This window comes from Pagrus major, chromosome 15 (assembly GCF_040436345.1).
Source record: "Pagrus major chromosome 15, Pma_NU_1.0".
NCBI classification, from domain to species: domain Eukaryota; kingdom Metazoa; phylum Chordata; class Actinopteri; order Spariformes; family Sparidae; genus Pagrus; species Pagrus major.
This window is the reverse complement of record NC_133229.1, coordinates 16,586,645-16,601,584: the sequence shown is the minus strand read 5'-3', so window position 1 is coordinate 16,601,584 and position 14,940 is coordinate 16,586,645. Positions and strand designations below refer to the sequence as shown.

The window sequence follows — 14,940 nt, the reverse complement described above, 5'->3', positions numbered from 1 at the left end:
CTCCAGAATGCTAGCTGCACAGTTAACTGAGCTAACTAGCTAAGACTGTCCACAGTTAGCAGCAGTTAGCTATCACTATGGTGATATGTTGCCTTTTATTTGTAGAAATTTGAGAGAAGGCCAATTCTTACATATTGCACCTTAAGATAAATAGCTTCTAAAGCATATCATTGTTTGTTAACAGTTTAATAACTATTGACTAAAGTTTAATTAACTATAAACTATCTGTTAATGATGGCTATTATAAAGTTTTACCAAACAGGATGATTGGCATGTAATCTCTCTACATTATACAAACACTGCATGTTCATGACACTCACACACTGTAGAAAGAAAATGCACATTTTTTTTATCTTATGCACAATACCTGAAACAGGGCAAGATGTTGACCTGCCACTGCAGGATCGGACTGGCCATGACACTCCAACATGTTGAGAGAAGCATCAGCAAGGATGGAGAGGGGCAGCTTGTGTTGGAGACACAGGCTGACTGCTTCACTCAGTGCCTTACTGGCCTGTGCCAACAGCTGCTGGGCTCTATGCCTCCTCTGCTGCTAAAGAGACATCAGTCACACACAAAAAGCACAGGCAGATTAACATCCCTATACAGTTAAAATTCAATGCAAGTACAAGTCTATCATAATCAGTCAAACATTCACAGGTACAGTACACATTTAAGCATTTTATACTGCATACATACATGTAAATTACAACATCATATCTATTATTCTAAGATATCATTATAAGTCACCTGTAAAATGCTGGCACATATATTTTATCTAAGGATAGGTTTCATTTCGTACATTGAAGGAGTTATAAGTTGCTGTAATCATTCCTCCTCACCATACAGGCCATTAAGACACTGTTTCTTATATCTTCAATGTAGGTATTTATACTTTTTGCTCCTGATAAGGCTGGAATGTTTTATGATATTTTGATAAGTTTGCTATATCTGGCAACAGTACTTTTAAGTCCCCCAATGGCAAATGTACAATAAATGAACTGATTAAAGCTGTCTGTGAAGGCATTCATCTCATTTTGATACCTAGATATTAAAAATAACACGTGTAATTTTACAGTAGTTCATCTCAGGCACCCCAGTGAACACTCAACCTTAGTACGTTATCAATTTAATCTTACTTAATATTCCCAAATGTTGCCATATAAATAATACATTACCCCATTTTATTCTGTACCTAGTTTGATGTTGACAGTAGATCTCTCTGCACTGACTTTCAATATTAGAACTATGCAGAGCACCCAAAAATGTACCTCTGGGGGATTTGGGATGTGATGTGAACCTCAGTATAAAGACCTTAGATTAGAGATGAGTCAGAAGTAATGGGGTCACTTGTCAGGAGGTATGTACCTGCAGCTCAGCACTTTTGGCAGAGGTCACCCTCTGCTCTCTTCTGCTTGATCCTCTGTCTTTCTCTGAATCCTCCTCCTCCTCGGAAACAGCTTTAGGGTCAGACCGGGGCCCCTTCTGAACAAAGTTAGTTCAAGATCACAGAACAGTGATCGTGATTAGTAATAAAATCCCATCATGACCATAAACCATGAAAACCTGTGCTTTTCTGTCTTATGTAAGCGGGAATCCTTCTTTCTGATCCCTATAAGATTTTCAGCCTGTTTTTTCAGGTTACTGTCAATTCATGTGTATGTGTGTGCCACAAATAAAATCCCCTCAGATTTATGACTTCCATTGTCAAGTGTTTCGATCTTAAGTGATTTCTGTCTGGTACGTAATTTATTTCTTAAGGCTAAAGGATAAAGATTCATTTATTTGTCATTTTACATCACCAGGGTTGCAAAACGAAACTAAGTTTAAGTCCCTTTATGCGACATAGAAAAAAAACAAAAAACAAACTGTCTTATAGAGTGGAGTGCAAATGATGAATTAAGGAGTCTCACAGCCTACCCTCTCTCTGAAATTACATAGTGCAGATACAAGTGATAGGTGGGTGGAGTGGCTGAGACAGAGACACCATTTACCCTATTACAAGACACTGTACAATCAAAATGACTTTGTAGCTGTTATTTTAAGGTAAAAAGTTATATAATGACTTAAAAACCATGATCAGGGGTGGGGAGAGATGTCAGGGAACAAAAGTAAATAAATACTAGATATGCAAGCTGATTACTCAGTTGCACCAATCAGACAGATGATGAATGTCACATGAGCAACTTAACATACTTAGATGTGGTTAGACCACACTTCAAGGAGGACTTTCATTTAATTTCTGGACTCAGATAAGCAGATTACATCTTGTGTTTCCAATAGTCTGTTTTCCATATATAATTAATTCAACACATTTCTGATATTCCCTTGTTCATCTCTAAATAATATATCAAATTCTATAATTTTCTATCTGGAACACAGCGCCCGTGAGAACCCTGACATGTATACATGAGCATCATGTGTAAATGTATATATGAACACTTGTGTTGTCTACCTGTTTGCGTCTGTCCCAGAGAGCGCACAGATAAACTGGATCCTCCTGTACAGCCAGCAGTCTGAGGTACTTTCCCAGCAGACTCAGACAGAGAGCTCTAGTCTCCGTGTTGTCCAGGGAGCGAGAACTGACCGCAGCCAGCTGGCCCAGAGCCACCTGCCCCAAGGTACTGCCCGCACTCATCCATTCCTGGACAACACACAGGGAAGTTAAGGTCAAATGAGGAGATGGGTCACAGGCAATGTACTTACTTGTACTATCATCTGTCAGACAAGTTTTTGGATTAACATTTCTTTCTTTTTCACCCGGAAAATCTATTACAAAAGCTATTCAAAGGCAGCATTGTCAGAGGAGGAAGAAGAGTGGTGTCTGTGGAGAAAACATGAATAAGTACTCTGGCTTCAAATTTATCATAACAAATACTGATCTCCTGTAGTATAAAGACAAAGTGAAGTGAGACAAAGAGGAAGAAGGAGAGAATAGAAAAGAGAAAATAAATGGAAATATACAGTACATGAAAAATAACAGAACTTCATCAGCTCTTTATGATTCTGTCTATCATAAAATCCAGTTTAAGTACTCATGGATGACCACACTTGTGCTCACAGCATAAAACACTTCTCAGCCTCCAAATCTAAACTATTAATATTATATGAGCAATTTGCAATGTAGAGTGATGCAATTGCTCGATTGCTAACATGTTATGTGGCTTAGTGGCAATAAGTCCAGTCAGAATGGAGAAAATTCTTAATGTAGTGTAACTGTCACATGATTTTAGGTTAGTCTAAGGGGTAAATTTCTCTGGAAAGCACATTTTTATTTTTGTTTCAAAATTGCATTATAAGGGGGAAAATATGTTATAATAAATGTTGGATATGTTCTCTGTTTTCTTGAGGAGCATTAGTTCTGAGTTGAGTGAGTGTTTGCTATCCCACCCTCGGCAACTTTTCAAACATTTTATGAACACAATAGTTTCCCAAACCCAGCCCACAAAAAAGAAATCCTAAATAAATATTCTGAATGACTGAAAATCCTGAGCAGTGGTGTCCCAAATTAACATCAGTGGAAAGCTAACTTCGAAAGTTGGCTTGCTGCTGTGCTTGTTTGGTTACAACAGTGATATAAATAGACAGCTGTTTGTCCTGGCATCCTCTTTCAAAGCCAATAAATTAGTTTCAATAAGAAGAAATTAAGAGTGGGGCTGGTAAGGAAAATGCCCTGAGAGCCAACAGAGAAGCTAAATAAATGCTAAATTGTTGGTTAGCCACAAGGAATTTGCTCTCAAGAGTACAATTAGGTATAAAATTGCCTGGTGTTACTTTGCCTGATAGTGTCCCCAAGTGGCTATTAACCACAACTAACCTGCACATTCCTCTGACCTACATAGTAAGACTAAAGTTCTAATACTTAAGTTCATACATATGTATTGACCTAAACTGCTCATGTTCAGTGTAACAAAGACATATGACATCTTATGAAATGCCCTTTAAGTGCTGTTTTAAGTGTGCCAAGTCTGATTATGTCTAAACAAATACAAGATGTCAAATTTGACCCAGGTTTGAGCTGCCTGTGTGCACAGTCTAACCTCTTCTATGGAGTTTGGTTCAGGTGTGCAGCGTGTAAATTCCTCCACTGCTATCTCAGCAGCGGTCTTCCTCTGCCGGGCCAGAGCTTGGCGTTTCTTCTCAGCACAGTGCTCCTCCAGCATTGCCAGACAAAATTCTGCCAGGGTCAGTCGCAGACGCAGCAGCCTCCGCATGGCTGCCAGAGACAGTCCATGACTCTGACAAGGACAAAAGTACAAGTATAAAATTCAAATATGAGAAAATGCACTCAAAATTGAAAGCAAATATGCTGAGAAAACTGTAACACACACCAAATATACACATGAGCATATATGAGTCATGAGGCAGGCAACCAGTGGTGGAAATGGCCACATGTTGTTGGGGGAACAGCTATGGCCTTTTTTCTATTTAGGCTTTTAAGTATTTCCACTTAAACTTGTCTATTCCCCATTTTGAGTTTCACATTTGATTTACAATTTATGCTTTCAGTTTGAGCATTTCCATTTAAGCGTTCCTATTTTAAAATTCATTTTTGTGGTTTACTCACTTTACATTTTCAAATGATCATTTTTACATTTTAAATGAGCTTTTTCGGTTTAATTTTTCTTTTTCTTTTGAAGTTCATATATGGACTGATTATTTGTGTTAAATTTCCCTTTTGGACTTGAAAATATCAAGAAACATCTCCCATACAGAGGATGCTCTGAGCACTCTCAAACTGGAACTATGAATTTTTGAACAACCATTTTTAGGTGAATTCATGAAAGCACCCATATTTATAGCCCATCAATCAGCCAGCTAAAAATTACTTTTAATCATTAAAACATGTTTGTACAGTTAAATGCATAACACACCTGAGGCAGATGGGGAAGTGAGAGATGGACTACAACCTCGGCAGACAGCATTTCTCCGCCTGTATGTATGTGATGCACTCTTGCTAGATGTTTGGAGAGATTGCTTATGTTTCCATCCTTAATTGCAAAAGACTTAGTGGCAATGAGCATTGCTCGCATCAACCCTAGAGAAGTTTAATCAGACTTTTGAGCACACTGTCATCACAGCTGAGTCTCTGTGTCTGTGTCTGCATGGAGGCTGAGAGGGCTACACCACCTTGGTGCATCGCACAGATGACAAACACATGAGAAAAAGAGATCCCTCTTCTGGACAGGAAAATACATGAAAGTCTAAATTTCTTCAATGCTGACAGCAGCACCCATTGAAATATTGAATCGTAGGGGGAATGCCTGCGTTTCCCCTCGATCCCCCATTTCTACCACTGCAAGCAACTCAAGTTTAAATGATAAAGAAAATTCTACCGTACGCTTTCCGATTTAAATAAGCTGCCAACCTGAAATCAGAAACTCCTTCTCTTAATAATGATAAAAAGTCTGACTACTTAAAATGATAATTGAAAACAATTATTCTAAAGTGGTGGGTTAGGGTGCAAGAGTGGACTGTGATGATGAGTTCACAGACAAATAGCAACTTAAGCAAGATGTTTGATCAGATTTCATGAGACATGATGGCAGACATGAAGAAAAACTTGGGCTAAAAACCACTAATTTAGACAAAAAGACCTGAATATACTGCAGCTCATGAAGTTGAATAAATGGGCAACATTTCAGTGAGTACAGCTGTTGTCCCTTTGTATCTAAGGCGGGTTGGATGTCAAAACTTACAAGTGCAGCAGCACCATCTGCTGAGAGCACATCGTCACAATCCAGCTTCCCATGTCTGAGTCAAATATCCACTCAATATTTAATCAAAACCTCAATAGAAGAAGAATTTGCAGCAGGTGTGAGAGTTGTTCAATCAATCTTTCTTTCATGATTCTATCAACATGGAAATCAAGGCTGCAGTCTGTGTTTTGCCAGTCCATCTCTGGCACTGAAGCCCTCAGATAACCTCATCTGTATGAGAGCTTGTATTGTGTCTGGATAAAATATGATTCTAACGGCCATCTGCTGTTGACAAGTGAAAGTAATGAAGGCTTTATCTGTTTGTGTCAGAACATAGTTAAACTGTGGCCCGAGATATAAACAACAATACACACATACACACACAAATATTTAGCAAAGATGTCAGACAGCCCAGAACTGCAGAATATGACTGTGGTACAACGGGGCCTTAATAACCTCATGCAGCTGCTTAATTGTGATTCGGTCAATTAGACTGTTTAGGAAACGAACAGGCAGACAGCACAAACAAAGCCTCTCTGTCATTTAGCCATGAACAGGGATTTTCATAGGAGAGCCCTTTCTTCTCACAACATGCTCAGATAGCTCTCTAAATAGGATCAAACATTTTGCCATCTGCACATGTCTATTATGGGCCAACAATTTTACCCAGAAATCAGCTTCTGAGTGTAACAGCCAAGCAAATGCACTTACACAATTGTTCACAGCATTTATTTTAAGAATTACTGTAGTAATGCTTTCTCCTCTGCCAAGTAAGTCATTTCTGGTGTTAATTTTCAGCCACATTCTCTGCTGATGAGTATCCTCAAAAGAAAGTCAAGCAGTTATAACTGGTTAATAGTGTGGATAATAGAAGACAGAATGTATCTCAGAACTTTTGAGAGCCTCCCAAAGTTTTCGAAAGATTATCATTACAATGAAAGATGGATTTTCAAGGAGCAGGCATGCACTTTATCTACCTCCTCCTGCGAGGGGAGCAGCCTCTGTGCATTCAGCACCGCATGTTCCTGCTCTGTAACAGCTTGCTGCATTTGGGAGAGGCTGTCGAGCAGGAAGCGCTGTTTGTCCTCTGTAGAAGTAGTGTGGTTGGCTAGGATTCTGTGGAGCAATATTATTAAGAGTTGAAAAGAGAGAGAAAACAAAGTGGGGTTGTGTGAGTGAGAAAACAAATGTACCAAGTGAAATTGAGTATGAGACTACATTGGGTTTCATACAAGAAACACTAAAACAAATTAATTCTTCTTTGGCGGGTAATTTTCTTGTGAATTTTCTCTTAGGTACAAACACAATTCACAAGTGGCCCAAACCTGTTGAATGAGTCATGGACAGATAGTCTGCCTTTGTCAACTGGTTAGAAAAAAAGCACTCATTTGACTTGAAAATATACTGTCTCTGAATGGATTACATATGATACTAAGATTAATTAAAATAAAACACTGTATAGTGACCATATAACTAAGACAAACTTTAAGGTGCTACATGCAAGAATTTTAGATTTAAACGAAAAAAAAAAAAACCCAACTGAAATTATCAGAGAATGTGAAAAAATAAGAATGTTGATGTCATGTCAAAGATTTTATTGTGTTACAGAGATATCTACTGAAGTTAGCATGCTATCCCATTAGCACCAGCTCGTTGTTTCTCCTACTATCACTCCGACCCTCAAGCCCGGACTGCTAACTGCATAGCTAACTAAGCTAACTAGCTGACGGCAGCTACAGTTAGCAGCAGTTGGCAGTTACTCTGTTGATATGCTGCCCCCCCATTTGTTTGGAATATGAAATTCAAGAGGTGGCCAATTCTTGCATACTGCAACTTTAATGTAAAATGAATGTTCTCCTCACCATATCATCACCATAGCTTGCCAATTAACTGAGATGTTTTACAGATTTTAGGATTAGTTTGCATGTTTTGGCACAGCAACTAATACAGTGCAATAGTTGTTGGAGAATTCTTATACTCAGACAGCTGCCTCAGGGTCTTTATGCAGGTCACTGTCCAGTATCGTCATCTGTTGCATAGACAGTGTCATGGATGTTTTGCTTCAGAAAGACATTTTTTAAGCATCTAAATTCATGTCAGACCATTCACTCTTCAGTTCTGTCACACTACAGCGCTGCTCTAATGGCACACTGTTTACAGCTGTATTCAAAGTGTTTTCTAATTGTTTTGGGCCCTCTGATCATCGACTGACACTGCTAAACTAGTTATCTTTTTGTTTGCTAATTTTTGACAGCTGGACTTGAAACCCCATGGTGCGAAAATGAACAGTTGGCCTGATATGGCAATGATAGTGGTGTCGATTGTGATCATCACAAAATCAAACAAAGGCGCACCTCCTCATGAACAGGTGGCGTTCATCAAGCTAAAGTAAATTATTTTATTTTAGTTTGTACAGTTAAGGGAGTATGGTAAATCCAACTTGAAATGCTGCCATGATAAAAATCGGCACAGAAAAAAGTAAGAAATGTTCAGGATGATTCACTTTCATGAATATGAAAATGTTCTTGCAAGGGGTTGACTGTGTATAAGTCTGGTGTAGGTGTTATAGTAGTATGACATAATTCTTAAAAGGATAAGTTCACCCAAAAAGGAAAATTCAGTCAATATCTACTCACCCTCATGCCTATGGAAAGCCGGGTTCACAAAACATTTCTGGAGCTTCACAGCAAAACAGTGTTGCAGTATTCTCCTATTCTCTATTTTCTATCAGCATGGGGGTGAATAGATAATTACTTAATTTTCATTTATGGTGAACTTATCCTTGAGGTTAAACTTTTATGTGCTGACTTTCAACAGTCAACTGCTAAAACCCATCAACATGCACTGAGGCAAAGCAAAAAATATATTTGCACATGGCATAGTATATGGTTTAAAGAATATCCCATTTATAATGACTCTAACATTCATGTCTGGTCTAATTCCTGGCTGACTAACCTCAGACCTTGTGCATACTCGACTTGTGCCTCTGCCGCACGTTCTCTATAGCTGAGCTTTGCGAAACCACTGGCACAATCTCTGAGTGTATCACAGGCAGCCGTTAGCGTCCGGACAACCTCGATGCCGAGTGTCTCTCCAGGTTCACCACCACCAAGGGCATGTATACATTCAATAGCTCCTCTGGAACACAACACAACACATTCCATTAGATCAGAATACACAAATGCCTGTTGAAATCACCACTTACATAAATGGTTAGACATTTAAAACATGATATTTGATATTTAAGGCATAACAATTACATGTTGGAAGTAGGTTTCACATATTAAAGATAATGTTTTAGCCAGTTGACTTTGTTGGAGTATACAACTAAGTCTACTGATAACACATTTAACACACAAGGAGGAATATTTACTGGGCTTGTCAGGGCCACAAAATTTTGTATACTCACAATTTTTCATTATAGAAAAGTATACCAATCTCAAGTCTCTCAAACTCCATGTGTGTCTTACAAAAAACTGTGTGAAGTAAGTGCATGTATCTTCTAAGGTTTACTGTTCAGCCCTTTGTTTTAAAGACTGGATTGTAGGGTGAAATTTAAAATGTTATTATTTGCTGATGATTACTGTGTATATTCTTTTTATTACCCAAATTAAATACTACAGCTCAGAAATTATACAAACTTTCATCAAAGACAACACAGCACTGAAGGTGATGTTTACCAGGAGAAATCACACATTTAGCAGGTTTGACTATAGAAGTTTGTGGCTACCTCATCTCTAATGAAGTGATCAAGAAGGTGATTTCTGGGACTCTGTTTACTTGTTGCTCTAGAAGCAGCTTCAGAGCTCCACAGCCTCGTTTTATAATCTGATCCAACTGTGAAAGAAAAATAAAACACAATGGGAAAAAAATATTCACTACAAAAAATAAATAATCGTACTGTAGAGTGTTGCTACAATTTAGTGATTCTGTACCTTGGTGTGTGCGCCATGGTCTCTCTGGCTGACTACAGCTCTGACCTTGGAGAGGGTCAGCTGGTACCAGAACTCCTCATCCCCACCCAGGTCTTCGGCTTTGTCCAGCAGGATCACAGCCAGGGCATAGTTCTGCTCTTCACAAGCCAGCATGGCCAGACTGAGCAAACTTCTTGCCATTGCTTTCTGGTCTCCGAACTCCTTAACAGAGACAATTTGAAAGAAAGTTATAATGGAGCAGAAAATTAGCAGAACATTGCTGCAAATACTTCTAATATTTTATTGAGCATAAATTATCAACCATTAGCAAGACCATCTGTGTAGACAATAAAAACACAACACAACTGTAGAACATAAGTGTCAGCATTGAAGATGTATAAAATGGTTCAGTCCGGTTCAGTTCAGTGTTATATTGTCATTTGATTAGACTATATTTTACTATCAGAGTCTGACACTGAGGTCTTTTCTTCCAACTTACCATAGCCACCATGTGGGCCTCTGCCAGGAGCTGCCTGGCAGGTTGATAGAGTCCCATGGCAAGGCAAACCTCAGCTTTGTCCAGCCAAATGTCCTGAGCACACACATCCATACTCTGTCGCCCAGACCAAGCCTTTTCATCCACCTTAACTTCCTAAAAAATCACAAAGATACAGGACAATTCTTTATTGTTCTATATTGACTCAAACTGTAAACAGACAATGGTTTTTAAAGCTGTCAACCAATTAACAGGTTGGATTAATTCAAGGACACATGGCACTATGTGCACATCCACTGGAAAACACACATAAACACCACCAGGCAAAACAATGGGTGCAACAGAAAAATCCTTCCTTATGTTATATGTGTTATAGTGTTTATGCCTCAGTGGCAGAAGGTCAACCTCCTGTTAAAGTTTGGAGAGTGGCTTCTGCCACCAGTGTTTATGGAATGAGCATTGTAGATTTCAATATGAATTTCACATCAATAATAGGCTACTGTACAATACTTTACATGAAGAAGGACAAGAAAAGTTATAACCACCCAATTAATTTATTCATTAATTAATTAATAAAAACAAATCCTCATCTCACATAACTGACTTAAGAGTTAATACTCCCTTTATGAGACAAGTAATTTGACTGTCATAAACCTCACATATTAAACTGTGATCAGTCAGATAAAACTACTTATTACAGCATAAAATACTGTAATCACGTGTGGGTTATGGTCATCCTCTAAGAAGCAATAAGCCAAGAGTTAATTAAAAGTTATTAATTTTAGTGGTCATTTCTCTAACTAAACCATTATAAATGTGGAGCACTTCATGCAATATTTTATATATTTGTTCTTTGAGAAGCAAGCTGACCTGATTGGAAGATTTGTGAAGGCCTCTCCTCTCTTGTAAAAAAGCCATTGCTTTGTAGCACCTGAAATCATGATCATCATAGGTCAATAAAGCAAAATGTTAAAACGTTAAAACTTTGTAGCTGAGTCGACATACTCCATCTGTTCTTGTTCTTGGATTCTACTCAGATTCAGGAGCTTCTCCTGATATGGTGAATGTGTGTCCAAAGCCAGCCGACAACAGGTCCTCACAATTCTAATTAGTTGAAAAAAAGAGCATGAGAAACATACAAAGTCACTACATAAAGCTAAGTTATTGAGTATTAATAGGATTTCTAAAAGTAGCTAATGGCATGACAAGTTGATGCTCATCAATTCAGCGGTTTTCTGTGCTTCCCTTTTTTTGATGTCTAAATAAAGCAGCTGTTTAACAGCTCACTTTAGTCAAATCACTCCCTTGCAGTTTCTCACAATTTGAATAACTAGCCTGGAGCCTCATGCAGAGATGAGGAGCGAGCTAAGGAGGTCTAGTAGGATCACTTCTACATGATGATTTTCATTTTCAAACTCTACAAAATGCTTTATGCAACATCACTCTCATATGCAGTGGATCTGTAACTAGTTCTCTTTTAATTGATCAGTATTTTTACCTCAGTTGGTAGAGGTCGGAGAGGCTCCTCCTATCAAAAAGGTCATGAGCAATGGTCTCAGCCAGGTGCATTATGGGCAGGGTCAGGTGGTCGAGTGACAGTGAGTGGAGCTCTGTTTCCAGCAGGTTGAGATAAAACAGACTCTGAGTCTACAAACAAACATGCAAACATATGGAAAAACAAAGAAATACAAGTCAGATTCTTGCGGTAACATCCTAAAAATTATACATACCAATACCATCCAGGGTTTTATCAGAACAAGAAACGGCCCACAATGCCACCTGCTTGCTCCATTTCCTAATTAATTCAATCTAGTCTCATCACATATTTTTATCCCATTCTGGCAGTAGATCTATTAATTAATTATAACACATATTTAATTCAGAATGCTGGAGTTTCAAACTCAACATCTTAATTTGATCCTCACAGATCAATAAATGCAATTCTACTTGATCTACAAATGACAGCTTCTTCGAGCAGCATTGATACCAAATGCTTTTGTCAGCTGATTCTTTGAGCCCATACAGCCAGCGCCTGCTATCTTGAAAACAAGGCTGAAATGAGAGTTTATGACAGTAATAGAAATGTCATAGACATTTATGTAGTCTTGCCTGCTTTGGAATGCTGTGTGTATTGATACATTGAGGGTTACTGTTGGTTCTGAAGATCTGCCTGGCCTGGTCAGGACAGACGAAACCAGCCCAGTCCTTAGGGGTGGAAGGAAGTGATAGATCCAAGACAATGGGTTTAGGTCTCTCTTCTGCAGGAGTAGGCTGGTCAAACAGATTAGACACAGAATTCATATATTGTTGTTGTTGTTGTTGTTGTTGTTGTTATTACTATTATTATTATCATTATTATTATTATTTAATTTAAGTTCAGTAAATACCTGTCAAGAACACTTTATATAAATAATATGTATATTTTTAGAGTGGTGTCATGTAGTATCTGGTACCATGTGCAAATATTAAACTTTCTAGCTTAATCTCCATAGAAATTGAGTGTTTAACTTACTGTGAAAATTAAAAAAAAATTGAAGATAGCAGTTGAAAGCATTGTTTCTTTTAATCATACAGACAAAGAGGGTGAACAATGGCCTTGTACTGTATGTTACACACTCCACTAGAAATTGTGTAAATCAGTAGAATTCTGAATTACAATTTCGAGCTATAGGACTTACATCTTTCGCCTTTTTGCCTTTCCCCTTGTCTTTGCCTTTTTTAGATTCAGCAGAGAGCGGAGGCTGGGGTGGCTGACTCTTTCCCATCTCACTGGCAATCTCATGACACACTGCCATGGACACCTGGAGTAACAAATGATCCATACTCAAAAAAACATTTTCAGAGCAGCCACATCAACATTGTCTAATTTGAGGGATAGAACAAAATTGTAGTAAAGATGCCCTACCTGCCATATTTGAAGTACAAAGGTGTAGGCTCTGAGCAAGTTCAGCTGGTGCTCAGATGAAGTCCTGTCTGCCATGACAGCGAGCAGAGTGTGTGCTCGTACTAGGCTGTCAAGGCGCCACACCTCCTTCAGATTAGACAAACTTTGTGTGAATAAGGAGCCCTGGACTCCTACCAGGGACTCACACTTCACCGTGCTCACATCCTTCTTTTTGGACTCGTCCCCTGAAGGAAAGATATACAAATAGATTCTTTGTCAAAGTAAATGTTAACAGGAAACAGATAAATAATCTGTTAATAGAATGTTATAGCAACATTACTTTTCACAATTACAAATGAAGCCAATAATAGACAATAATATTCAGTTTGTCTCTCAGGGAATATTTAACAGGGCTCACAGCAGGACACTAAAAAGACTGCTCACAGCAGTCTTTAAAAAAGTGCTAAGCTATTCTCAGGGGGTAGCCACATGGGATCTTGAGAAATCTGTCTTTGTCTGGGCAGTTCTTTTTCCTCTGAACATTGAAACAATGTACTTGTTTTAATGTTTACACAGGGTAAACCTTCAAATGAAAGTAAAAACATTGCTGATGTAACTTTCAAAAAGTTGTGGCATGGCCCTTTTGTGGATCAGACAGAGCAGATGTTATCCCCCTCAGACTAACACAGACTAAACCTTCAGGGAGTCCCTAAAATAAAAGTACAAAGGCACGTGTTTTCATGTGCAACAACACACACAAAGTCCATATGGAAAAGGACCCCAGAGATATGTGCATTTCATTCCCATGTGCGTACCCCCAAGGGGAATTCTCATTCTTTCACCCTCTCCTGAATAATTTAGTTGTTGCATAATTCACAGAACTAAGTAGTGATTCACACAGTTGTGTCATGATACAATGAACAAGACGAGTCAATAACAGTTGTACCTGCTCCTTCTGCCTGTTCAGTGTCCATGTGTAGAAGGATGTCTATGGCGCACTGAACCTGGTGCTGGGCATCGGCTTTGGGGAAGTTGTGACAGTAAAGCCACTCTCCAAACTCTAACAGGAGGTTGACCTTCTGCCACTTAGTATCTACACTCTGATTACAAATTGCATCGCAAACACAAGAGTCAATCACAAATATGCCAAAGATGCGAAGATACCTTTTTTTGCTATTTTCCTTTTATTTAGTAACATGTGGCCTGGAGTTTGGTATCTCCAGGCCACACCTCTGAATGAGGTAAGAGATATCATTCATCTTAAGCCTAACTCAGACGTATTCAACTATTGGTCTGTGGGCCAAATGTGGCCCTTTGACAACCTAATTCTGGCCATTTGATCATTTTCAACACTTTTGAATACGTAACCATTCTTTTTAAATTGTGAAAACTAGTAAACAAAATGGAGGAAAAATCAAAAATGCATTGTTTTAACATATTTTTGATCCCTCAAATCTGGCCCTTCTAGAAAAGTACTTGATTGGGCCTGTCTTAGCCTTAACTTAACCTAGCCCCAACTGAGAGGCCCTTCTCCTGTGTTTCAGGACAAGGCAATGGGCATTCAATTGTAATGGCATGATCCCTCCACATGATGGTGCTACATACTTTTCTAAAAACAATGCCCATGCTCAGTGCAAAAAAGACTATTAGGAAATGAAATGATGAACTTGACTAGAATTTTCTACATGATCCAACATGGTCTATTTGCATAAGTGTATTATCTATCAGGTTTGGGTATGGTGCCAGAATAGAGGTATTACCAACAGAGAGGTGATGGATTTCTGGTAGCAGGTGAGTTGTTGGGTTATATCGCCAGCACACAGTGCAACATGGTGCCACATAAATGAACAGCACTGCTCCCCTTCATCTTTTAACTTCTCCATGTCCATCAGTACTCTTGCCCCCTGTCGTGCTTTCACCAGTATTTGTTGTTTCAGCAGAGGTCTG

At 38.7% G+C, this 14,940-nt stretch overlaps 1 protein-coding gene across 2 annotated transcripts in view; it reads right to left on the bottom strand.

Moving 5' to 3' along the window:
- Nucleotides 1-14,940, bottom strand: part of cfap46 (cilia and flagella associated protein 46) — a 62,569-nt gene that overhangs the window by 16,447 nt on the left and 31,182 nt on the right. The window contains exons 27-43 of one of the 2 annotated variants that reach the window (XM_073481360.1): nt 14,754-14,937; nt 13,940-14,093; nt 13,015-13,238; nt 12,788-12,910; nt 12,219-12,380; nt 11,608-11,756; nt 11,115-11,213; nt 10,980-11,040; nt 10,113-10,265; nt 9,635-9,835; nt 9,430-9,536; nt 8,655-8,837; nt 6,677-6,815; nt 4,041-4,238; nt 2,456-2,644; nt 1,369-1,485; nt 368-550 (exon numbers count right to left, since the gene is read on the bottom strand). In XM_073481360.1, coding sequence (XP_073337461.1) covers nt 368-550; nt 1,369-1,485; nt 2,456-2,644; nt 4,041-4,238; nt 6,677-6,815; nt 8,655-8,837; nt 9,430-9,536; nt 9,635-9,835; nt 10,113-10,265; nt 10,980-11,040; nt 11,115-11,213; nt 11,608-11,756; nt 12,219-12,380; nt 12,788-12,910; nt 13,015-13,238; nt 13,940-14,093; nt 14,754-14,937 — 2,626 coding nt within the window. Of the gene's footprint in view, nt 1-367; nt 554-1,368; nt 1,486-2,455; nt 2,645-4,040; nt 4,239-6,676; nt 6,816-8,654; nt 8,838-9,429; nt 9,537-9,634; nt 9,836-10,112; nt 10,266-10,979; nt 11,041-11,114; nt 11,214-11,607; nt 11,757-12,218; nt 12,381-12,787; nt 12,911-13,014; nt 13,239-13,939; nt 14,094-14,753; nt 14,938-14,940 lie in introns of both variants that reach the window. The other variant, XM_073481359.1, reaches the window with a different exon arrangement.